This window comes from Erinaceus europaeus, chromosome 2 (genome assembly GCF_950295315.1).
Source record: "Erinaceus europaeus chromosome 2, mEriEur2.1, whole genome shotgun sequence".
Classification (NCBI taxonomy): domain Eukaryota; kingdom Metazoa; phylum Chordata; class Mammalia; order Eulipotyphla; family Erinaceidae; genus Erinaceus; species Erinaceus europaeus.
In genome coordinates this window covers 17,145,836-17,170,549 of record NC_080163.1, presented here as the reverse complement: position 1 = coordinate 17,170,549, position 24,714 = coordinate 17,145,836, and the positions used below count along the sequence as shown (strand labels likewise).

Genomic DNA, 24,714 nt, shown 5'->3' with positions numbered 1-24,714 from the left:
TCCCCACCCCCTCCCTGGCCCGCAGCCCATTACACCATCGGCCGCGGCAGCTGCTGCTGCAGCCGCCGCAGTCCCGCGCAGCCCGCGCAGCCTGGGAGGGCGGGAGGCGGCCCCGCGGGGCGGGGCGGGCAGGCGGGGCGAGCGGCGCGCCGGCCTCATTCCTGTGGGGCGCGGGGGGCCATGGCGGAGCTGGGCGGCCGCGGGCGGAGCTGGGCGGCCCAGGCGGCCCGGGCTTCCACAACGGTTTCCATTTGAAGGGGCGGCGGCGGCGCGGAGAAGGACGAGTCCCTGGGCAGGTAGAGGCTCGGGGCGGCCGGGCGGTGCCAAGCGGAGCCCCGGGGACGGGAGGCCCAGGCCGGGTGGGCAGCGCGGGTTGCTGGGCGAGGGAGGCCGCTCGCCTCCGGGCCGAGCGGAGCGGAGGAAGGCAAGCAGGCAGGCAGGCAGGCAGGCAGGCAGGCAGGCAGGCGCCGTCGGGGTGTGCGGGGAAGCGGGGTGTTGACCGAGGATCGGGGGTGGGGGGAGCGGGGCGGCTGAAGATGGAGCGGGCGGCCGGGCGGGCGGATTTCCTGAGCGGGTCCGACCTCCGCGCTGCTCGTGCTCCCGCCCCGGGCCGGGCTCGCCCGCCACCCGCCGCCCGCCGCCCGCTCGCTGTCTCCACCAGGCGGGCGGGTGCAAAGCCGACAAAAACAAAACAAAACAAAAAAACAGAACCAAGCTGGACTGGTCTGGCCAAGCTGGCCAGGGGACCCAGGCGGGGCCTAGAAACCTGTCTGTCTGTCTGTCTGTCTGTCTGTCTGTCTGTCTGCCTGCCTGCCTGCCTGTCCTGTCCGTCTGTCCTGTCTGTCTGTCCTGTCTGTCTGTCTGTCTTGCCTGCCTGCCTGCCTGCCTGCGTGCCTGCTTTGCAAACCCTCCAGATCTCCCCCGTGCAGAGCAAGAACTGTTTGGTTTCTCTGCCCTGCACCTTTTAAAGATTCTCCTTTCTCCATATTTATTTATTTATTTATTTATTTATTTATTTATTTATTTACTGATTGATTGATTGCAGGGGTAGAGGACTCGAGGGGGGGGCAAAGTAAGTCCCTAAAGTATAATCCACCTCTCTCTCTTTTTTCGTTTTTTTTTTGAAATTGATTGCTCCACCCCACAAGAGTAGACATGAAGGGGAACCTCAGCAGCTCTCTTTCTCTTTTTGCCCCATTATCCATGGATAATTCAAAACTTTTTTCTTTCTTTTTTAGTTTTATTATTATTTTTTTTTTGCAGGGGTGGGGGGGGCAGAGTAAGTCCCTTAAGTATAAGTCCCTCCCTCCTTCCCTCTCTCTCTTTCTTTCTTTCTCTCTTTTTTTTTTTTGAACTTAATTTCCCCATGACACAAAAGTAGACATTAAGAGAACCTCTCTGCCCCTTTATGGATAATCCAAAACTTTTTTTTTTTTTTTTAGTTTTATTTATTTTTTGCAGGGGTAGAGGACGGGGGTGGGGTGGGGTGGGGGCAGAGTAAGTCCCTGAAGTATATACCTCTTCCCTCTTCCTCTCCCTCTCTCCCTCTCTCCCTCTCTTTGAAATTAATTTCCCACAAGAGTAGACAGACATTCCAGGAACCTCAACAGCTCTCTTTCTCTTTGCCCCTTTATCCCTGGATAATTCAAGAAAAAAAAAAGTCTGCATCTTGTTTTACTTATTTACTATCATTATCATGATTATTTTTTAAATCTTCTCCTCCCTTCCCCTTTCTCTAGTTGGGTGCTGTCGGTCGTCCGATGTGGGGAGGGCCCGGCTGCGGCGGCGGCCAGTAGCTCTCGGCGCGGCGCTCGGTGCGGGGCGGCTGGGAGTGCGGCGGCGGCGGGAGGACCCAGGGCGGCCGGCGGGCGGCCTCCCCGCACCCCGCGCACCTCCATGGATCTGAAGACGGCCGTGTTCAACGCAGCCCGGGATGGCAAGCTGCGGCTCCTCACCAAGTTGTTGGCCAGCAAGTCCAAGGAGGAGGTTTCCTCCCTGATCTCGGAGAAGACCAACGGGGCCACGCCGCTGCTGATGGCCGCCCGCTACGGCCACCTGGACATGGTGGAGTTCCTGCTGGAGCAGTGCAGCGCCTCCATCGAGGTGGGCGGCTCGGTGAACTTCGACGGCGAGACGATCGAGGGGGCGCCGCCCCTTTGGGCCGCCTCGGCGGCCGGGCACCTGAAGGTGGTCCAGTCGCTGCTGAACCACGGCGCCTCGGTCAACAACACCACGCTGACCAACTCCACGCCGCTGCGGGCCGCCTGCTTCGACGGCCACCTGGAGATCGTCAAGTACCTGGTGGAGCACAAGGCCGACCTGGAGGTGTCCAACCGCCACGGGCACACGTGCCTGATGATCTCCTGTTACAAAGGACACAAAGAGATTGCTCAGTACTTGCTGGAAAAGGGGGCGGACGTGAACCGCAAGAGCGTGAAAGGTAAGGCCGGCGGCCTCTCCAGGACTTACTTTCACTTGGGGGGGGTTGTTTTTGTTTCTCCTGCCATACAAGACAGTGATTTCTGGTCTGTGCGTTGTTTTGCCAGAACACTGCTCGGCTCTAGTTCACAGTGGGGCTGGGGATTGAACCCGGGGCCGTAGGTGCCTCTGGTATGGCCATTTCTTTCTCTCTTCTTTTTGGTTTTCCTCTTTTTCTTTCTTTTTTTTTTTAATATTTATTTTTATTTATTTATTCCCTTTTGTTGCCCTTGTTTTATTGTTGTAGTTATTATTATTGTTGTTGTTGGATAGGACAGAGAGAAATGGAGAGAGGAGGGGAAGACAGAGGGGGAGAGAGAAAGACAGACACTTGCAGACCTGCTTCACCGCCTGTGAAGCGACTCCCCTGCAGGTGGGGAGCCGGGGTTCGAACTGGGATCCTTATGCCGGTCCTTGTGCTTTGCGCCCTCTCTTTCTTTCTTTCTTTCTTTCTTCTCTCTCTCTCTCTCTCTTTTTTTTTTTTTTTTTTTTTATAACCATGATGCTGTCTCCCCAGGCCTGGGACATTTAATTAAAAGCAATGGCGTTGAGTTGACAGACCTGTTTTGATTAAGTGTCCCTTTCTGTCCAACCTTGCCCGAGTGTGTTCCCTGGCATTGGTAATACATTGAACAAATGCGACAAAAAAGTGTCATCTTGCAAAGCAGCATTTTCTGTCTCTTCTTGGAAGGCACCTTCCAGTTCCAGTTCCTGGGACGTAGGCAAGCTGTGGTACTTGATCCAGACCCCTAGGGTTGTGTTTTGTGTGATAGGTTTGTCTTAGCTTTAACTCTGTGAGGACAACCTTGGAGTGAACCTTGCTGGAGGTGGATGGTTGTTGCCATGTCTGGGAAGGCTAGGCCTGAGGGACCTGGAAGGACTAAGAGCAGGAAAGGAGGATATTCATTCTGCCTTTCAGATTTATTGTCCGACCTTTTCTGTGGAACATGTGTTAGGTATGACTAAAGAGAGAAAAGATTTTTAAGTCTGCTAAAATAGGGAGGGAACAAGCCAAGGACTAGGCTAAACTGATGTGAACTTGTTAGCTGGCAACAACAATATAAACATTTTTGTCCAGAAGGAGAACTCTGGCTTACAATTGTGTTTGATTTTCATGATTTGTAAAGGAGCAAATGATGATGGTGTGGGGGCAGGTAGCATAATGGTTATGCACCTCCCACCACCACAAGCCAGAACTGAGCAGTGGTCTGGTTAAAAAAAAAAATATATATATATTTTTATCATCATATATATATATTTTTAATCCATCAGCAAATGATGGATTTTCTTTTTTCTTTTTTTTACCAGAGCACTACTCAGCTCTGGCTTGGGAGGATGGAGAATTGAAAATTGAATCTGGGACCTTGGAGCCTCAGGCTTGAGAGTCTCTTTGCATAACCATTATGCTGTCTGCCCCCCCTTAGGTCTTTTTTTTTTTAAAAGCTATTGTTTCTGAAATTTGATTCTGCTATATGAAATTTGATTCTTCTGTATGAAATTCTTCTCTTTCATAAGCATATTTACTTACATAGCCACAGTATAACATACAGCATAATTTACACAAGTATTAAAACTTAAAAATAGCACTCACCCTGTTAAAATAGTTCAAACGCAAATTGACTTATATGTTTACAATGAAAAATAACTCTACCATCCCTGTTTTCCAGACCTTCCTTCCACCTACTAGCAAATGCATTTCTTTCCTTCTTTTTTAACTAGCAAACACTTTCAAAGAGTTGTGTGTCCAAGTGTTTGCAAATACAAACACACTTATCCATATTTCTCCCCCTCCCCCGTTGGTTGACACTGTTTTCTGTTGTTGAATTTTAACTCTTAACATTAATTTACAGAATTCCAGAGGTACAGGTTTGTCTCTATGTTACGAGACTCATCTTTAAAAATCTCAGTTCATTGTCAGTGGCATTCAGCTCCAACATACGTGGTTACATCATTCTGCTTTAACACCAGTCTTTCACGTCCAGTAAAACAGTGCCACTGCAACCATTCTTGAACAAAAGACTGTTATAAATACCTAGGAGAAGTGCTATTGTAGATCAGAGTGAACGTGCACTGATTCCTGTGTTCCTGTCTGTAGTTAAGTGCCTTTCAGGGAAGCTAAATAAATACCATTAGTTCTGGGGGTTCTAGGTGAAGTACTAAGCAGATTTACTGAAGTTGGGATCATCTTTTTTTTAAAAAAAAAGAAGGGGTTGCTATACAAATGATCAGGCTCATTGTGATTTTCTTGAAAAGTATCTTTTTCAGAAGAAATAGAAAAGAAAATGAGAAAATTTCAGTCGTCACAGATACTTCTGAATTTTGCATCTGGGCATATGTATGCGGTTTGAAGGCAGCTTTGAATTCAGTGCATTAATATTTTTCATGGCATTAATTAAGCACTTCGATTTGAAGCTGCATATCCTGCCACTGGAGCTTTCTGTTGCTTCCTTGTTGTTCAGCCTGATTATAAAAAAAAAAATGCTTTTGTCAACATCCCCTCTTCTATGGGTCTCCATTTGTTCCTAATTATCTTTAAGGTAGATTATTGGGTCAAAAAACATAGCATGATTCTCCCCCCCCCCCCCCCGTAATTTTTTTTCAAAGGACACTTGTCTTAAGAGAACAAATTACTTAGGCGACACCATGTCAGTATTGGGGAAATTCTTGTGATCTTAACAAGAAGACAAAGATCTGTGACTTTATTCAGGCCTGTTAGAGCTTTTCTTTGTTTTGAGCTGCTTATTCATCAGTCTAATGATGCACAGATTGTCGATAAATATGTGCTGAAGACAAGTTTGGTATGTTTTAGACTCTGATAGCACTGTACAATTTCCCTTAAGTTTGAAAAGCTATTTCTGGAGATACCATGTAGGAGAGGCCCATGCTATCTATAAATAGCTCCTATTTTGGCCAGCATTTTTTCCTAATGAACTATGAACAAGATTTAACGTGATTCCCTACGACTGAAAGCTTTGTGGATGGTCCACTAGCACTAGGGCCTTTTTTTTTTAGCCTTCTGTTACCAGTATCTAGCATTTCTACCTCTTAACAATTACATAATAGGAGAAATGAGTTTTATGCCAAAATTGTTCCCTAGCCTTAGTTTCTGTACCCATGTAAGTGCACCATACAGAGAATGTATATGTAGCACACAGTGTGTGCATGATCAAGCCTTACTACTTTACCTTTTCATGGTGCCGTGGAAGTATTGACAGCGACCCTTACTGAGTGATCCAGGTGGGGGGGATGCTGAGGAACAAATGTATCCTCCCCCATGCTGATTCCAAACTTCTGCTCTTTGATTCTCACGCTCTCATTGACTTGTCAGCTATTTTTAGGGGTTAAAGAATAATTAAAAATAAAGTGGGAGTCAGTCAAAACTTAAGACAGGAACACAGGAGAAGGAGCCGAAACAGCATCAAAAAAACCTTGTTTTGAATGAAAACCATTTGATTGCCCTTGTTGTTGCAATTGATGTTGTTGTTGTTGTTGTTGGATAGGACCCAGAGAGGGGGAGAGAAGGATAGACACCTGCAGACCTGCTTCACAGCTTATGGAGTGACACCCCCAACCCCAAATTAATAGTTTCTCGGAAAAATTTCTGCTGCTTGTTGGAATGGATCTGAAGCAAGAAAGCACCATCAGTGTGTGCTTTACTTGCTCACACGTCACATGCATGGGACTTGTACATTCCGTTACCTTTTTTTTTTTTTTTTTATAGACACTCGGCAGTCCCATCTATTATTTAACCTCTCTCCATTACTTTTTAACAGCCTGCTGGCATTTTTGAAAAGGTTTTAACCTAAAGTGGAGTTTGCTCATTAATTGGTGTGCCAGCCTTGGGATACGCAGAATGCCGTCCAGTCCTTGACTCCCCGCTCTGAGGAGTTCATGACTTGAGCACAGAGACAGGTTCATAAACCATAGTTCAGTGAATGCTTTCTTCTGTTAGATATTTGGAAATAACTTCATCCACTCCTTCCTTACCTTGGTCAACTGCTGCTTGCTTCTTTTGCCATGGCATCCAAAAAGGAGAGAAAAAACTTAGATATTTAGAAACTCCTCTTCCTTTGAACACAACTGTTGACTTTTGGAGACAGGGTTGTTAGTTGCTATTTGAAAACTATAGACTCCACATCAGAAGTGATTAGAAAAACACATCCAAACCTGTCACGTTCACCTCAGCACTTCATGACTGTAGTCATCTTTGGCTGACTTCCTCTCTCCTTCCCTCCCTTTTTCCCTCCCTTCCTTCTTTTTCCTGAGTGAGAAAACCCACATCACTCTCGTACATAACCAGGGCAAGACTGGAACTCTGATGCTCATGGGTTCATTGCCTTATCTACAGCACCACTGCATTTGACTCTTTGTTAATGTTTGTTAGTTAGCTCAGAATAGAACTTGACAAAGCCGTGATACAGATTCACATGGGGGCTGGGCTGGGCAGTGGTGCACTGGGTTGAGCGCACATAGCACAAAGCACAAGGACCCATGCGAGCATCCCGCTTCAAGCCCCCCAGGTCCCCACCTGCAGGGGGTCATTTCACAAGCGATGAAGCAGGTCTGCAGGTATCTTTCTCTCCCCCTCTCTTGTATCCTCCCCCTTCCCCTCTCAGTTTCTCTCTGTCCTGTCCAATAAGATGGGGGGAAAATGGCCGCCAGGAGCAGTGGATTCGTACGTAGTGTTAGCACTGAGTCCTAGCTATAACCCTGGAGGGGAAAGGAAAAATAGATTCATGTAGATATACAAATCTGTGACGTATAGATGCATGTATGGTATTTACATATACAAATTCCTCTGAGACTTGAAAAACTGAAGGTGACTTATTACAGGCCAGTAGAAAAGCACTTGGGAGTTGGGTTCTGAGAAGACTGGCCCTACAAGACTTACCCTTACAGCTGGGCTCATCATGGTCCTCAGAGTCATTAAGTAAACTGGCAACAAGAATGCTGTGCGTTTGTGTTCTGCAGAGTCAGGCTGGTTACTGGCTAAAGGAGTGATCAACACATGGCAGAGGATTTTAGAAGAGTGGATTGTCTCAAGGCTCCACAGAGAAGCTGAATCAGCCTTTGGAGTTGAGATCTGAAGAGGGGATTTGATACTGGGGTTGAGGAAGGCATGTTGGAGTGTCTGTCCAAGAGTTGCAAAGTTGGCATATTTAGACCAAAGGACACTCAAGATTAGATAGAAAGGACGTTGACTTCTGGGTAAAGACTTTGATTTTATTCTTCTCTGCAGTAGTTCATTAAGTCAGGGAACTTTTTCAGCAAAGTGTCCCCATCCATTTGGAAGGTCATCTAACTACATTGTAATACTATTAGATCATGATCTCTTTGAGACCGGGGAACTGATGTTTTTAACCTCTGTATTAAGAGTATCTGGCCTGTCGTGCTTATTGGGTAAATAAGCTTGGTGACTGCAGGAAGAAAGGCCATGAATTCTTTCAACGGCAAGGACTGTGTTTAGTTCCTTGGCAGGGAATGAATATGACGATGTGGACTATGATTGGTTGCATGTCAGGGCAGAACTCTAGCTGGGCATAGAAGGAAGAAACAGTGGAAAGGAGGCAGTAGATAGCATAATGGTTATGCAGAGAGACTCTCGAGCTCCGAAGTCCCAGGTTCAATCCCCTGCACCACCACGATAAGCCAGAACTGAGTAGTGCTCTAGTTAAAAATAATAATAAAATAAACAATAAAATACTTAAAGGGGAGGGGGCTTGAGGAAAAGCCAGTCCAAGCTGCTGATTGGTCGTTTCAATTATGAAATTTCTCCACCGTGTACAGAAATGGAGAGAAAACTACCTTGCGCCACTGGTCATCACCTTCCTTCACCAATTATCCACACTAGCTAAAGCTTTTAAAAATATTTTTTTTCTCTCCTCTCCATTTGTTTTCTGCGGTAACTTAGAACAAACTAGTAGTGGGTTGTCAGGAAAAGCCATGACACCTTTTTGCATAGAAATATATAGAAAAGGGGATCAGGTGGTAGCGCAGCGGGTTCAGCGCATGCGGCTCTAAGCTCAAGGACGGGGGTGAGAATCCCGGTTTGAGCCCCGGGCTCCCACCTGCAGGGAAGTCGCTTCACAGGCAGTGAAGCAGGTCTGCAGGTGTCTATCTTTCTCTCCCCCTCTCTGTCTTCCCCTCCTCTCTCCATTTCTCTCTCTTATCCAACAACAAATGACATCAGCAATAACAATAATAGCCACAACAAGGCTACAACAACAAAAGGGGGAAATAATGGCCTCCAGGAGCAGTGGATTCATGGTGCAGGCACTGAGCTCCAGCAATAACCCTGGAGGCAAATATTTATTTGTGTGTGTGTGTGTCTGTCACAGCTTAATATTTTCTCCCATAATACTGGAATTTTAAGGCATAGAAGTATTTCAGCCTAGAAACAACAAAAGGGGGGAGGCCAGGTGGTGGCACACCTGGTTAAGCTCACATTTTACAGTGCGCAAGGACCCAGGTTCAAGCCCCTGGTCCCTATCTGTAGGGGGAAAGCTTCATGAGTGGTGAAGCAGGGCTGTAGGTGTCTGTCTGTCTCCCTCTCTCCCACCTCCTCCCCTCTAAATTATTCTCTGTCTCTATCTGATAAATAGAATGAAAGAATTTTTAAGAAGGGGCAAAAAGAAATTATATGCTGTTACCCACTGTGACTGAAGAGGAATTTCAAGGAAATTAAGACCTGTTCCCTGCAGATTGGGTAGCTACTTCCGCACTAGGTCAGACAGAGTGTTGGAAGCTGAAGTTCTCCCTCCCTTCTTGGTGTTGAGAACTCTGCTCAGTTGGATACCTCCACACTTTTTTTAAATATAAGTTTTTTTATCTCTATTAATTTATTTTCCTTTTTGTTGCCCTTGTTTTTTACTGCTGTGGTTATTATTGTTGTTGTTATTGATGTCATCGTTGTTAGGACAGAGAGAAATGGAGAGAGGAGGTGAAGACAGAGGAGGAGAGAAGGACAAACACCTGCAGACCTGCTTCACCACCTATGAAGCGACTCCCCTGCAGGTGGGGAGCCGGGGGCTCAAAACGGGATCCTTACGCTGGTCCTTGAGCTTTGCGCCACATGCGCTTAACCCACTGCGCTACCGCCCGATTCCCACCTCCACACTTCCTACAGGGAAAAGGAAGAGAGAGAGAGGATGTTAACATCAATAAGTTCTGCATTTATATTGATTTTTATATTTAATGTTTGAATACCTGACTAGTGGCGTTCCTAACATGTTACTATCAATTAATTTATTCCTGCAAATCACTCCACATCCCACCTTTTTCCTTTTGTAATCAACCCCTGGCACACTTACTCCGGCTTCTCAAGGAGACTGGATACCCTAGCTGGAGAAGCAGAGCCAGAGATGGTGTGTAAACTGAGTTGAGTAGAAAAACAGCTGTCGTGTTCCTCTAGCCCTGGAGACTGGGCTGGGAAGTGCGAGTCCTCACCTCACAGAATTGAACCCGGACCCGGAGTGTTGACAGTGGGTTCGGCTGCGATGGGACGGGGACTCCAGGACCCACGTGTGTTCTTCTTGTTGGTCGTTACTCACGTGTGTTGGCCCCTCACTAAATTTCTCTTTCACAGATTTCCCTAGATACCTAACGTTTGTTTTATTAACAAGACTGGGGTGTCAGTATAGGTGAGGGGCCAGGAGACTTTTCAGCCGCTAGAACACACGGACGCTTGACCATGTGCAAGACCCCAGGGCCATGGTGCCAGGGAAGCCTCATGGTGGTGAGGCAGTGCTTGCATGGAGGCTCCCAGACTGCCAAAAAAGAAACAAAACAAACCAAAAACCCCTATCGGGCTGTGTTTTAGAAGAGGTAGGGAACTGGCTGGGGAAGTCAAATAGGTGAGAATCTAACTAAAACATTTCTTCTTAAATATATCTTTTTTAAATATTTATTTACTTATTCCCTTTTGTTGCCCTTGTTTTCTTGTTGTTGGGTAGGACAGAGAGAAATGGAGAGAGGAGTGGAAGGCAGAGAGGGGAGAGAAAGAAAGACATCTGCAGACCCACTTCACCACTTGTGAAGCGACTCCCCTGCAGGTGGGGAGCCGGGGGCTTGAACCGGAATCCTTAACGCTGGTCCTTGGGCTTTGAGCCACCTGTATTTAACCCGCTGCGCTACTGCCCAACTCCCACTAAAACATTTCTTTCCTTAACAACCCCCACCTCCCAGAAGCTATTGAGTAGGGATTCTGAACTCAAACGCCAAGGAAAGGGAATTGTAATCAGGTCTGAATTGCAGTGTTGCTGTTTTCAGCCTTCACAGGAGTGTTTGTTTGTTTTGCCTCCAGGGTTATCGTTGGGGCTGGGTGCTGGAGGCCATTTTCCCCATTTTTGTTGCCATTGCTGCTGTTGGATAGGACAGAGAGAAATGGAGAGAGGAGTAGACAGAGACGTGGAGAGAAAGATAGACACCTGCAAACCTGCTTCACCTCTTATGAAGCAGTGAGCTGGGCGCTTGAACTGGGATTCTTGCCCTGTCCTTGAGCTTCGAGCCATGTGCGGCGCTTAACCCAGTGCACTACCTCCGGGTACCCACCCCCCAAGGAGTTTTTTAAATACTACTATGAGTTCTTTTTAGTCCTGATCCCTTCGTTTAGGTACTTCTTATCAAACCCTTTACAAAGCAGTGCCTTGTCCCCTTGAGCCCTGAGAATGCATCTTACCTCTGAGTGCAGATGTTTTTTTTTTTAACATTGAACTTTGTTGTGAGCTCTGGTACCAGCACTGTTTAAATTTCTGTATGTTCTTTTCTTTTTTCTCTTCTTTTCTTTTCTTACCAGAGCACTGCTCAGCTCTGGCGTCTTGTGGTGCAGGGGATGGAACCCTAAGATCCACTCCTAATTCTCCGTTCCACACCCCCTCACGTGAGGGAGTGAGTGGTCTCGGGCCACCACTAACCCTGTCTCTGTAAATGGACCGATTCTGGACATCTTGTGTCACTGATCATCAATCCGTGGTCTCACGTGACTTGTCTAACTCAGCGTCATGTTCTCCAGGCTCATCTGTTTTGTGTGTGGCAGGTCGGTGCTGTCCTTGCCTGTTGTGGGAATCGGGGCTGTTTCTCCATGTGAGTCCTTCGAAACAGCGTTGCTGCAAATCTTCATGTGCCAGTTCTCCTGTGGGTGTGTTTTCATTTCTCTTGGGCATATCCCGAGGAGTGGAACTGCGAGGTCAGATGGCAAATCTATGTTTAACCTTTGGAGGAACTGTCAGATATTCCCTAGAGCAGCTGCACCAGCTACTTATCTTTTGGTTTTTTTTCTGTAGCTGAAGGTACAGTCTGATTTCTTTCAACCTCAATGCTACATATTCTTAATCTCATCTAAGGTTTCTGGCAGAGTTTTGAACATTGTGTTCTGTTTTGTTTTTCAATGTCTTTCTCACCCTGAGCAGACCAGACGTTATCAAGTTGAGATATAAAGTCCCTTGAAAGTGTGGTCTGACAGTATGTTCAAGGGGAGATGTCTAAACTGAATTAGTAGCACTTGCCCTATAGTGTTGTGCACTAAAAGTTTGTTGTTTATTGTTCGTTTATTATTCTCGTGAGAGAGAAGACAGAAACCAGAGCTGTGCACTATTCTGGCACATGGGATGCTGGGAAAAGAACATGTAACCTTTGAGTCTTCAGTCTGGTGTGCCATGGCTTTGCCATCTTCCTAGCCCACCTAGAAAATGATCCCAAGGGAGTCGGGCGGTAGTGCAGCGGGTTAAGCACATGTGGCGCAGAGCACAAGGACCGGAGTAAGGATCCCGGTTCCAGTCCCCGGCTCCCCACCTGCAGGGGAGTCGCTTCACAGGCGGTGAAGCAGGTCTGCAGGTGTCTATCTTTCTCTCCCCCTCTCTGTCTTCCCCTCCTCTCTCCATTTCTCTCTGTCCTATCCAACAACAACGACATCAATAACAACAATAATAACTACAACAATAAAGCAACAGGGGCAACAAAAAGGAATAAATAAATATTTTAAAAAATATATAAAAAAGGAAAAGAAAAGAAAATGATCCCAAATATTAAAACGAATAATAATAATAAAAAAATAAAAATAATCTTAGATTTAACAAACCAGCTGTTTTCTGAGATAGAAGGAATTATATAGGATCTGTGTACTGTAGGGAACCTTTCAGGTAAGAAGACTTATTTGTGAGGTAGCAACATATTCTGCTGTCTGTCTCAGAGACATGAAGGTCTGCAGAGCCTGAAGCACTGCCTTACTGACCCTTCACAGAGAGTTTTGCCAGCTCCTGGGCCAGCGTGACGTCACGCTGCAGCGCTCCCACTGGAGATGAGGAGGGAAATACTTGTTTCTGGAAACTCACTTCCCATCCTGTGTCTTCCTAGGGATTTTTCTGCTAGGATAAAGCCTTCGTCCTCTACCTGTTCTGCTTTTCTCCTTCTCTTTCTTGAATATTTATTTATTTGGATAGAGACAGAGAAGTCCCTTGTGAAGCGGGCCCCTGCAGGTGGGGACTGGGGGCTTGAACTCGGGTCCTTGTGCACTGTCATATGTGCACTCTGCCTGGTCCCCTTGCTTACCTTCTTCTAAAGCTCTAGGTTTCTTCCTCGGTGCTCCTCCCACGCCACACAGTGCTTCCGTGTAGGGTGTTGAAAAAAAGCACTTTAAAGATGTTCAGCTTTTTCCTCAGAGGAGACATGGAGGCTTTTGAATTGGAAAGTGATGTGAGTAGCCGCAGTTTAATTAATGAAATCTGGCTTATATTATTAGCTGTCACTTAGTCCCGGTGCCTGGTCTGACCAGCCTTTAAATTATCATGACCTCAGGAATGAACAGAACAGTACACCGAAATGGCAGTTGGGAGGCCGGCCCGGGTTTGTGTTTGACTATTAATTTCTCTTCTCCATTCGTACAATAAGCTTATCCGTTCTTCTCTGGAGAGTTGTTCATACAAGATTATCAAGGAGTGGAGGCCGGGTGCTGGTGCACTTGGTCGAGCACATAATGTCACAGTGCACAAGGACCCAGGTTCAAGCCCTCAGTCGCCACCTGCAGGGAGAAGCTTCCCGAGTGGTGAAGCCTCAGGGCTGCAGGTGTCTCTCTGTCTCCCTCGCTCCCCTCTCAGTTTTTCTCTGTCTCTATCCAATGAATGAATAAGTAACTTAGTGTATCTAAAAAAAATTCAAAGAAAAGATTCTCAAGGAGTAGCAGTTAATAAAACTCTGGCAAATAAAAATTGCTGCACAAGAGTAGCTGGGACAGTTTTCATCATTTCTGCTTTTTATCATTCGCTGCTGCTTTCTCTGGGTTTGACTTTTCTGTTTTTTTCCCTGTAGTTTCTTGAAATGAAAACTTTCTGCAGTTTTTCAGCCTTTCCTAACCTACAAATGCACAGTCATAGCCAACATGTTTTGTTACTTAGTGCTTTCATTATAGTCCAGAAGAGGGGGAGGGGGGTATCACTGGAATTTCTCTGGCCAGTGGGTTTCTTTGAAGTGTATTTTATAATTTCAAATATATAGGCCTGCCCCCCCCCCCCCCCCCCCCAGTTTGTTTGCTGTCTTCACTCAGTGATTCCAGTCCTCTGACATTTGTCTGAAGCTCACTGGCTGGAATAGAATAAGGTCAGTAATTTGTTTTGATTCTTTGGCCTGCCAGCCTCATTCTTGTAGGGGTCCACTGCTCAGGGCAGACACTCTTTCTCTGTCTCTTCTGTTTTTATTTTCGTGTGTGTGTGCACACATGCCTGTATGGAGAGAGAGGATGGGGGGGGAGAGAGAGGTGTGAAATCACAAGACTACTCCATTGCCCTGACGCCATGCATGGTAAAGGGTGTGCTCTAATTTGGGGAGCTGTCTCTTGGAATCTGGTCAGTACCTATATATGCTCTTATGTATCCTTGGGGGGAAAATGGTATCCTGCAATTGTCCAGTCCAGTGTCGGCTTATATGTGTCAGTTAAATTTAGTTTGTTGTGTTGAAGCCCGTTTGTGCTGTTACTGGGTTTGTTATTCTGTTGACAGTGTTACCCCCTTCCCTTTCATGCGCCCCCCCCCCCCACACCCCACTCCTCTGCTCTGGCTTAAGGTGGTGGTTGAGGGATTGAATCTGGGACCTTTAGGCATGAGATCCTGTTTGCATAACCATTATACTGGATCTGTCCCCACCCCTGGTTTTGATTTTCTGTAGTGAGAAAAGTGTGTCCAGATACATGATTGTAAATTTAATTTCTCTTGTAGTTCTGATGAATTTTGCTTTATATGAAATTCAAATTGTTTTTATGTGAAAATAAATTCTGAATTACATCTTTTATTATTATTATTATTATTATTATTATTATTATTTTACCAGAACACTGTTCAGCCTCTGGCTTATGGTGGTACGGGGGCTTGAACCTGGGACTTTGGGGCCTCAGGCAGGATAGTCTGTTCACATAACCATTATGCTATCTACCCTCCAACCCTGAATTACATCTTTATACATTCTTTTCAGTTTTCTGTCATAAGAGTTTCCTTCTGGGGGAGCTGGTGGTACCTTTGGTTAAGCACACACATCACCGTGCATAAGGCCCCAGGTTTGAGCCCCTGCTCCCCACCTGCAGGGGGAAGCCTTATAAGCAGTGAAGCAGTGCTGTAGGTGTCTCTTCTGTCTTTTTCCCTGTCTTCCCCCTCTCCTCTCAGTTTCTCTCTTATCAAATTAAAAAAAAACCAAGTTTTCCTTTAAAGTCTATATTGGTATTTTAATAGCATCACTTTGTTACAGTTGACTTTTGCATAGAGAATATATTTTCTCTCATCCTCACACTTACAACCTTTCTCTGTTCTGACACGGTTAGAATGCGTATATATGTGCATACTCTTATCATTTTAGCGGGTACCCTTGATAATACTGCTTTGAGTCATCAAATGTTAGCTTGCATCTATTATTTTGTATCTCTTTCCACATGATACAGAGATCTTGGCATGCCATAACTCTTAATTATCCTACTTGTTTTTATGGTATTTCTCTTAAGCATTTTGCTTCTTTGTCTTTCGAGTCCTAAAAGCGTTATTAGAGTCAATAGTTATTTACCTTGTACACAGATTATTCTTCTTGTTGGAGCCTCAGGCATGAAAGTCTATTTGTGTAACCATTATGCTATCTCCCTCCCCCTCCCCCTCCATATTTCTATTTATTTATTTATTTATTTCTGGTGGCACCAGGGTTTCATAACCTGTGTGACTCCTCTTCTCTAGTACCAAAAAAAAAAAAAAAAAAAAGTTCAGATAAAGTCCTGAGTTTGGTCCTGGGTCTTGCATGTGCCAGTGTAATGCTCTGGTTTTATCTTTCTCCCTCTCTCCACTATGAATTTTTTTATTTTCATTTTTTCATTTTTCAAGTTCAGTTAGAAAAACAGGAGAGAGGAGTTGGGTGGTGACGCAGCGGGCTACGTGAACATGGCGCAAAGCGCAAGGACCGGCATGAGGATCCCAGTTCAAGCCCCCGGCTCCCCACCTGCAGGGGCGTCATTTCATAAGCGGTGAAGCAGGTCTGCAGGTGTCTCTCTTTCTCTCCCCCTCTCTGTCTTCCCCTCCTCTCTCCATTTCTCTCTGTCCTATCTAACGATGACATCAGTAACAACAACAATAATAACTACAACAACAATACAAAACAACAAGGGCAACAAAAGGGAAAATAAATAAAAGACAGGAGAGACACACAGTGGAGCTTCTCTTAGTGCTGTGAAGCTCCCTTGTGGTGTCAGGGCTCAAATCTGGCTCCACACGGGGAAAGACACCCCTTCCTGTGTGATCTGCTTCTCGACTTCCACAGAGACCCTTGCTAAGGACATGGAAACCCGAGTTGGCAGTTGTATTCCGCTAGTGCTATAGAGTTAGTAGTCTGCTGCCTCCCGACTCCTGTTACTCCTGATGAGAAGTAACTCTGCTGTCAGTCTAACTGTTGCTCTCATCCAGGTTATTTCTACCCATTTTGTGGTTTGAAGGTTTTCCTTTTATTTCTCCCCCCCCCAACTTTGATGTACTCTGTCTCAACTTGGTTTTGATATTTATCTTTTGTTTTAGCTTACTAAATTTTTCACTTAACCTTTCAGAGACTTTTCAGCTTTTTAAAAAATGTATTTATTATTGGTTAGAGACAGAGATAAATTGAGAGGGGAGGGAAAAAGGGAAAGACAGAGACACCTGTAGACCTGCTTCAACCCTCGTGAAGCTTTCCCCCTGCACGTGGGGACCAGGGTCTTGAACCTGGGTCCTGTAATGTGTGTGCTTAACTAGGTGTGCCAAAGCCTGGCCCCCAGCTTTTTTTTTTTTTTTTAATCTTTTAAAGCATTACTTCAGGCCCATTTTCTACTATAGAGTTCTTTTGGGTTTTGGGTCTTAGGACTGGAGAGATAGAGTAATAGTTTTGCAGGCAAAACAAAACCTTTCATGCCTGAGGCCCAGCAGGCCCAGACCTGGGCTGAGGAGATGGTGTAAAGATTATACAAAAAATACTCTCATCCCTGAGGCTCCAAAGTCCCAAATTCAGTCCTAGGCATGCCATAAACCAGAACTGAGCAGGGCTGGTTGGGGGGGGTGGGGATTCCAGCTGTACGGATATTAACCCTTCTCACCTGTCTCTTAGAATCGTCTGTGTGTCTGTCCTTTTAAATCCATGCCTCTTTCTATGTATTTCCTCTAGTTTACTGTCAAGGTCACTAATTCTGTATTCAGTTGTTTTAAAACCTCCCACTGAACTTTTTCAGAATGTCTGTTTTTTCTTTCTTTCTTTTTTGTAGTTTCCAGTTTCAGTCTGACTCTCAAAATTAATGTTTAATCTTTTGACTCTGTTAAGTATAATTAAAGTTTACAACACCTGAATTTTCTATTTAGTGTAGCAGGCACCATTCCATTCTCAACCTTTGAGATCCCTGGTCAGATTGAAAATCTGAAATAATTTTGTAGCTATAGATACTGCAGAAGACTTAAGTAGTACGTGTGTGGAGTGATTAAAGACCTAATCTGTTAGTAATTTCTGGTTTCATTTAATTTTAATTATAAAGTAGATTGGATAAGTGAAGTGCGTAGGTTTAAATCATTTTCTGGTGTTGCACGCTGCCCTCTTGGCGCTGAGGGGTGACTGTGTGATTATACTCACGGCTAAGATTTCTCACAGTACTGGGCAGGGGTAGCTAGCATAATGGTTATGCAAAGAGACTTTCATGCCTGAGATTCCAAAGTCCCAGGTTCAATCCCCTGCACCACCAAAGCGAGAGCTGAGCAGTGCTCTGGTAAAAAAAAAAAAAAAAAAAAAAAAAGATTTCTCACAGTACTAAAGGAAAAAGTCACATGCAGGATCTGGAGTATTGTCTGCTTGGGATTTTTTTTAAATTAATTAATTTATTAATGAGAAATACAGGAAGAGAGAGAGAAAGAACCAGACATCACTCTAGTACATATGCTGCTGGGGATCGAACTCAGGACCTCATGCTTGAGAGTCTAGTGCTTTATCCCCTGTGCCACCTCCCAGACCACTCTGCCTAGCAACCAAATGCATGTTTGAAAGGTGTCTCCCCCCCCCGCCCCCCCCCCCCCAAGGAAACCCAGTAGAGACTCCGTGCCCGTGGTTCTCAGATGGGTCAGTCCCACACCCTTGGCCAAGCACAGCTCTTAAATTTCAGACTCCCAGAAAGGAAGCAGGTGCTCGGTCTAAACAGTGCTGTTTGTACAGTGTAGGCACAGTGAGCCTTTCTGCCGTTTAGGGCAAGTTTTATATCTGGGAACCGTTTGTCCGACAGTTGCAGGTGCCAGTGAAGGGCCGTGCTTGTCTCTGAGGGGAGCAGCCGTAGCCTGTTGAGTTAACTCTTGTCCACACGCGCCTGCGGTGACTCAGCCCTGGCCTTCTCTGTGAACACTGTAGGGGCATGTTAAAGGCCTGCACGATACATTTCTGCGTTGATGGTGAGCAAAGCGCTCATGATTAATCTTAGGTAACTGAAGTATTTGAGTGGTTGTAATGTCTTAATGCGCTTTACATAGGCGTATACTCTCGTGCCCAGTGCGTGCGTGGGAAGAACAGGACAGTGTTAGAACATTTAGTACATCTAAAAAGAATGCTTAAAAAAATTAAACTACAATGGGGAATAATCCATTCTGAAAGGACACTTCAGATGTCTCCTTTTAAAGTTCATATTGAACCACCCACGTGTTTTTTTTCCCTCTTTCCCCCCCCCCCCCAATTTCATTGGACTTGTTTTTCTTAAGGGAGCTTTTGGAGGAAAGTATTTTGATACCAAGAATTTTGACTGAAACTGCTGAAGTTCAGTTGACAATCAGAAATGCTGGGGAGAAAAAAATTCTAGCTACTATTAGAATCAAATTGGAGAATCTTCGGTATACGTTGACTTGATGGGTGAAAAAAAAAAAAGAAAGACTGTCAGCAATAAATGGTTAATTTCACTTCATCAGTATTTAGTCATAGAATGTACACTTGAAAGATACCAGGAGGCCTGAGGAGATAGCATAATGGTTATGTAAAAGGACACCAAAAGGCACTGAAGGTCCTAGGTTCGGGTTCAGTTCCCCAAACTACCATAAACCAGAACTGAGCAGTGCTCTGGTTAAAAAACAAACAAACAACCCAGGAGACCATAGATTAATTTTCAATTTCATCTCAGGACTTTGGATATCCTTTCCTTTCTTTTCTAGATTGGTCATTTTATTCAACAAACTTAAAAAAAAAATTTTCATCATTTCTTTAACCCCTGCTCTGTGCCAGACACTACTTTCAGGTGGTAGAGGATTCGCTCCTCCTCTCTTCCATTTGTAATTGAATTAAAACATCTCCCATTCGGAATCTCTGCCTCCCAGGGCCTGCCGGTAAGTGCCCCACTGCTGTGATTGGCAGCGAATCATCTGCAGTGTCTGCCCCTGGTCACAGCCACCCTTCCACTTCTGTCCCAAACCTTTCCCGGCAGACTAATAGGAAAGCCAGTGACTGAAACTGAAGTGGGGAACAGAGCACCAGGGGCTACCTGTTCGCTGTGCACATGTGGCTTGCAGACACACAGGACACACTGCCCTTCTAGGAGCAGTGTTGCCTGGGTATCTGGGCGAAGCTTTAATAAGATGTAATCTTTTTTAGTCGTTTATTTATTTTATTTTTATTAGTGATTTAATGTATAATATACATTTATTTTTATCAGAGCACTGCTCAGCTCTGGCTTATGGTGGTGCGGGGTATTGAACCTCGGACCTCACAGCCTCAGGCATGAGAGTCTTGTTTGCATAACCATTATGTGATCTCCCTCTTGGTATAACATACCTTTTATATCAGCAGTGTTGAAGAGGAGGACAAGTCACCAATCAGCATATTAATTCTCTGGGGTTTAATATATATATATATATATATATTTCTCGAAAGTAAAAATTTGTCTTTCAAAAAAAAAAAATAGAAACCCCCAGTCTGGCAACTTGAAACTATGTTTTTCTCTGGATTCTAAAACACACACAGGTATTAATTACATTGTGTCTTGGCCTTTCGGGATATGTCTTACATCTTTTTTTTTCTCCCCCCCCCCCCCCTTTCCTTAAGGTAATACTGCGCTGCACGATTGTGCAGAATCTGGAAGCCTGGACATCATGAAGATGCTTCTGATGTACTGTGCCAAGATGGAGAGGGACGGGTACGGAATGACCCCTCTCCTCTCCGCGAGTGTGACTGGTCACACGAACATTGTGGATTTCCTGACTCACCATGCACAGACCAGCAAGACAGAGCGGATCAATGCTCTCGAGCTCCTGGGAGCTACATTTGTCGACAAAAAGAGAGATCTGCTTGGCGCCTTGAAGTACTGGAAAAAGGCAATGAACATGAGATACAGTGACAGGACTAATATCATTAGCAAACCAGTGCCCCAGACACTAATTATGGCTTATGATTACGCCAAGGAGGTAAACAGTGCGGAAGAGCTGGAGGGTCTGATTGCTGATCCCGACGAGATGAGGATGCAGGCACTGCTAATTAGAGAACGTATCCTGGGCCCTTCTCATCCTGATACTTCTTACTATATCAGGTATAGAGGCGCTGTCTATGCAGACTCGGGAAATTTCAAACGATGCATCAACCTTTGGAAGTATGCTTTGGACATGCAGCAGAACAATTTGGATCCTTTAAGCCCGATGACTGCCAGCAGCTTATTATCTTTCGCAGAACTCTTCTCTTTCATGCTCCAAGATAGGGCTAAAGGCTTGCTGGGCACCACTGTCACCTTTGATGATCTCATGGGCATACTCTGCAAAAGTGTCCTTGAAATAGAGCGAGCGATCAAACAAACACAGTGCCCAGCTGACCCACTGCAGCTGAATAAGGCCCTTTCCATCATTTTGCACTTAATTTGCTTGTTAGAAAAAGTTCCTTGTACCCTAGAACAGGACCATTTCAAAAAACAGACTATATACAGGTTTCTGAAGCTGCATCCAAGAGGAAAGAATAACTTCAGCCCCCTGCATCTGGCTGTGGACAAGAACACGACGTGCGTAGGTCGGTACCCAGTCTGTAAGTTCCCGTCGCTGCAAGTTACCGCAATACTGATAGAGTGTGGTGCCGATGTGAACGTCAGAGACTCTGATGACAACAGTCCCCTACATATCGCTGCTCTCAACAACCATCCAGACATCATGAATCTTCTCATTAAATCAGGTGCACATTTCGATGCCACAAACTTACACAAGCAAACTGCTAGTGACTTGCTGGACGAGAAGGAGATCGCTAAGAATTTGATCCAGCCTATTAATCATACCACATTGCAGTGTCTTGCTGCTCGTGTCATAGTGAATCATAGAATTTATTATAAAGGGAATATTCCAGAAAAGCTGGAGACCTTTGTTTCACTTCACAGATGATAATCTGACTGTCTTTTAAGCACCGTTGAAGCGCGAAACAGTTGTTTTCGGCTATGAGCACTGTCGTGATGACACCAGCATTCGTTTCGCTTGATCTCATTGTGCTCTCGTTGGCTACACCATTAGAAGCATCAGATTTACAGGATCGGGTTCCCAGTATTTAATATAAATATACCATATAATATATTGTTTGTGAATTACTGAGAAATGTTACGTCATATTCAAATTTCTAAAATTATCGCCAAAGGCTTATTATCCCTTCTGGTTTTGTTTGTTGTTGGGTGTGTTTCGGTCAGAGTTAATAATTTTTCAGTGGTGTCTTTCTATTTTACTCGTAAATTTTATACAACTGAAAATCACCCCCCGCCCCCCGCTTCTCCTTTCTTTTTCTTCAAGCGGCTCCCGTGTTTTCACTTTTTTTTTTTCCTCCCCCTAACCATTTCTACTGAGCAATCTCTTCTCCCCTTTCGGACCCCTGCTAAGTTGTACAGACTTGATGGACTTGTTACCATTTGCAGTTACCATAAGTGCTTTATCTTCTCTATGCACCGGCTTGAACTTGACTGTTGTGTGTCAGCATATTTTCTATGCAGCAGTTGGTCAACTTCAACCCCCAAAACAGGTTTGTCAGAGACTTCATGAAAGTACTCCTGTAGCATGATGTTGTTTTTTGTTTGGTTTTTTTTTTTTTTAGAGCTTGTAGGTTAACTTCCTGAGCTGAAGCTTTTTTGTTTGTTCGTTCGTTTGTTTGGCTCTTTTCTCTCTTTTTTTTCCACACACATCTGAGGTTTCTTTCTCTAATCCACTGAAATGATTGTGTGCTAAATTTGGGAAGCAAATCTATTCTAACTCATTAACCCAGTTGAAATTTAGGTCTGTCATCTTAATATATCATGCCGTCAAAGGAAGACTCTTCTAAAGTGACCCATCTCCCATGCTGCACCAGCGTTGTCCTGCTTGTGCTGATGCTGTGATTAGGTGTAGAGAATCTGCTTAAATTTCACCTCAAAGTTTACCACACAGCTAAACGAGTCACACTGAGATTTTCAGTAATTGAACTGCAAATCACTTTTAGTTTAAAAATAATAACAATAAAGAGCTAAAGCATGTCAGTGGCATGATGCCTGCCAAGCCAGATCTAGAATCAATAAGGTGTTCTTAGTATGCAACTTAGTGCCATAGTGTCAGAGGTCAGTACCAGTGTCCTTCCTTCCTTCCTTCCTTCTTTCCTTCCTTCCTTCCAGCTTTAAGTATACCTCTAAAGATAACTTGCATGAATTACTTTGTTCTCAATTATTGCCACCTTTAAATGCAAAAGAAAAAAAAAAAGGTTGTTGTGTTTCCTGTCCCCTCACTGTAAGTTAGTTTCTCTTTTCTGTTTTTTTTTTTTTTTTCTTCTCTCCCTTCTAACTTTTTTTAACAGCTTTGCTAATGCCACAGAAAGGGCTCTTTTAAGAAAAGATAAGTGAAAAGTAGTAAATGAGATTCAGGTAATTACCATTCAGCACTTTATTGTTATTCAGAATAAAATTTGTGATGGCATATTTGCCCTGCAAATGTCTTAATGATTGTTCTGAATAAAAAGCTCCTCATTGGTTTGAGAAAAATCAGTTTACCTGTGAGTTTTATGAAACGAATTACTAGAATTTTTGTGTGAGTGTCTTATTCTGAAGGCTGACATAATGGTATTTAAGGAGTCATCATCCCCCAGTCACATTAGGCTTATCTTCATCTTTATTCAGTTAAAAAAAAAAAAACTTAGACTGAATAGTAGTAAATAAAAAGAGGTAGCTTTTCTTTCTGGTTAAAATAATTAAGGTTTGATACTTTTGAACTTCATTTTACTTGGTTGTAAATGTCATCATTACAGAAAGGCAGGTTGGCTATAAATGGTCACCCCAGTCTTTTGAGAAGAGACTTGAATTCATCTTGTTTGCCAACAACAGATTTGATGAAATACTCTGTTAGTCACGTATATTAAGAATAATGTAGTTTGGGCAGAGGTTCTAGACATAACAGGTTCCAGTATTTTTGAAATGATTTGCTTCAGCCTTGTGGTGTGAAAATTTACAAATGTGTGAGTTACTCTTAAAAAGAACAGGGGAACTGCATGTGCAGTCAAATCTCCGTTAGCTGACCTCAATAATTCTGGTATAAAAGGTGAGCGATTGCGTTTTTAAGTGATTGTAGGTTTCCCCCATTTTTGGAAGTTTACATGCTCTTTCCCATAAGAGCACCAGGAAGTTAGTGTTTTTTTACAGGTGAGCCTGAAACCTGAAATCCCAATATAAAGCGATCATTTCTTTACATAACTTAGAACTACAACTCAGTCTTGGTAATAAGTACCTTTCTATGATTAGAATACAGATGTTCTAGAGAGGTCTTGAAAAATCACTTTAATGGCTTAAAGCTGTCCATAATTTGTTTTTTAGAGGCAGCTGGTTAACATCCACCACCTCAGACATTATGATCTTTATCAGAAAGTCTTCTCAAATTTGTTGTGAGACATAATAATAATTTAAAAAAAAACCCTTCATTTTTTTTTTGTTAGCCATAAATGAATATTTTAAGACTTAATGAGCTAGTTGTACTCACGTGGGTCAAACTAAACTAATTTATTGTACATTGTAGCCTGACAATGACAACTGCAGCTGGTATGTGAGTTTTCCTTAACATATTTGCCAGAAAGCCCTGCTAAGGTCTGCTGGATGCTAGATGTTCTCCTATTAATCACTTGTGTAAAAGAGATCATTTTACTCAGATTAGATACCATTCTACTTTATAAAGACATGAATTATTTATAGTTTTAAAAAATAATACTCATCCATGAATCTGTCAGGCATATTACCAAAATCAGCAAAAGACCATTGGCCCATATGGGTTTTCAAGTAGAAAGCGTTCACTCATAAAGTGACAACCTTAATTAATGTATAATATTTTAGGATTCCCCCCACCCCCCATCTACTGTGACTTGGAAAACTGGTTTTAGTTATAGTTGGGGGAGGAAAAAAAAGTTCTTTAACATCCAAATGCCCAGCAGAAACCTTTTAGGCTAAATTTTGCAGATAAAATAATTCTTAATAATTTTCTCAGAATTGTGAGGGTCAGATGAGCTAACAACCCTGTTGTACACCCTTATAACAACAGCTTGGAATTTTAACCATTTTAGAGTTAGGTCCTTAAGAAACTAAACTGGATTGGTCATCTTCTTTTTCTTCCCTTCATATATAACTAAGCAACTATTTTCTCTCCCTCTTGTCAATTCCCATTGTGTATTTTTCAAAAGAAGTACTGTATTCAAATGCCAGCCAGGAAACTTGTCACACAATGGAAAATGATATGCCACAACATTCATTGTAAGGTTTAATAAAATTAAATTTGCATCAAA

The 24,714-nt window shown here is 44.0% G+C and overlaps 1 protein-coding gene across 1 annotated transcript; it reads left to right on the top strand.

The window, feature by feature from the left end:
* On the top strand, window positions 1-24,714 carry FEM1C (fem-1 homolog C). The gene is made up of 3 exons (XM_060177077.1): window positions 1-296; window positions 1,740-2,440; window positions 20,017-24,714. Exons 2-3 carry the CDS (start codon window positions 1,897-1,899, stop codon window positions 21,324-21,326), a joined length of 1,854 nt encoding a protein of 617 aa, XP_060033060.1. The 5' UTR covers window positions 1-296; window positions 1,740-1,896; the 3' UTR covers window positions 21,327-24,714.

What these genes read in the sequence shown, in the direction of transcription:
- FEM1C (XM_060177077.1), top strand. Translation starts at nt 1,897, where the DNA reads ATGGATCTGAAGACGGCCGTGTTCAACGCAGCCCGGGATGGCAAGCTG. An exon ending in GAACCGCAAGAGCGTGAAAG is followed by an intron (nt 2,441 to 20,016) that starts GTAAGGCCGGCG and finishes CCTTTCCTTAAG; the next exon opens with GTAATACTGCGCTGCACGAT.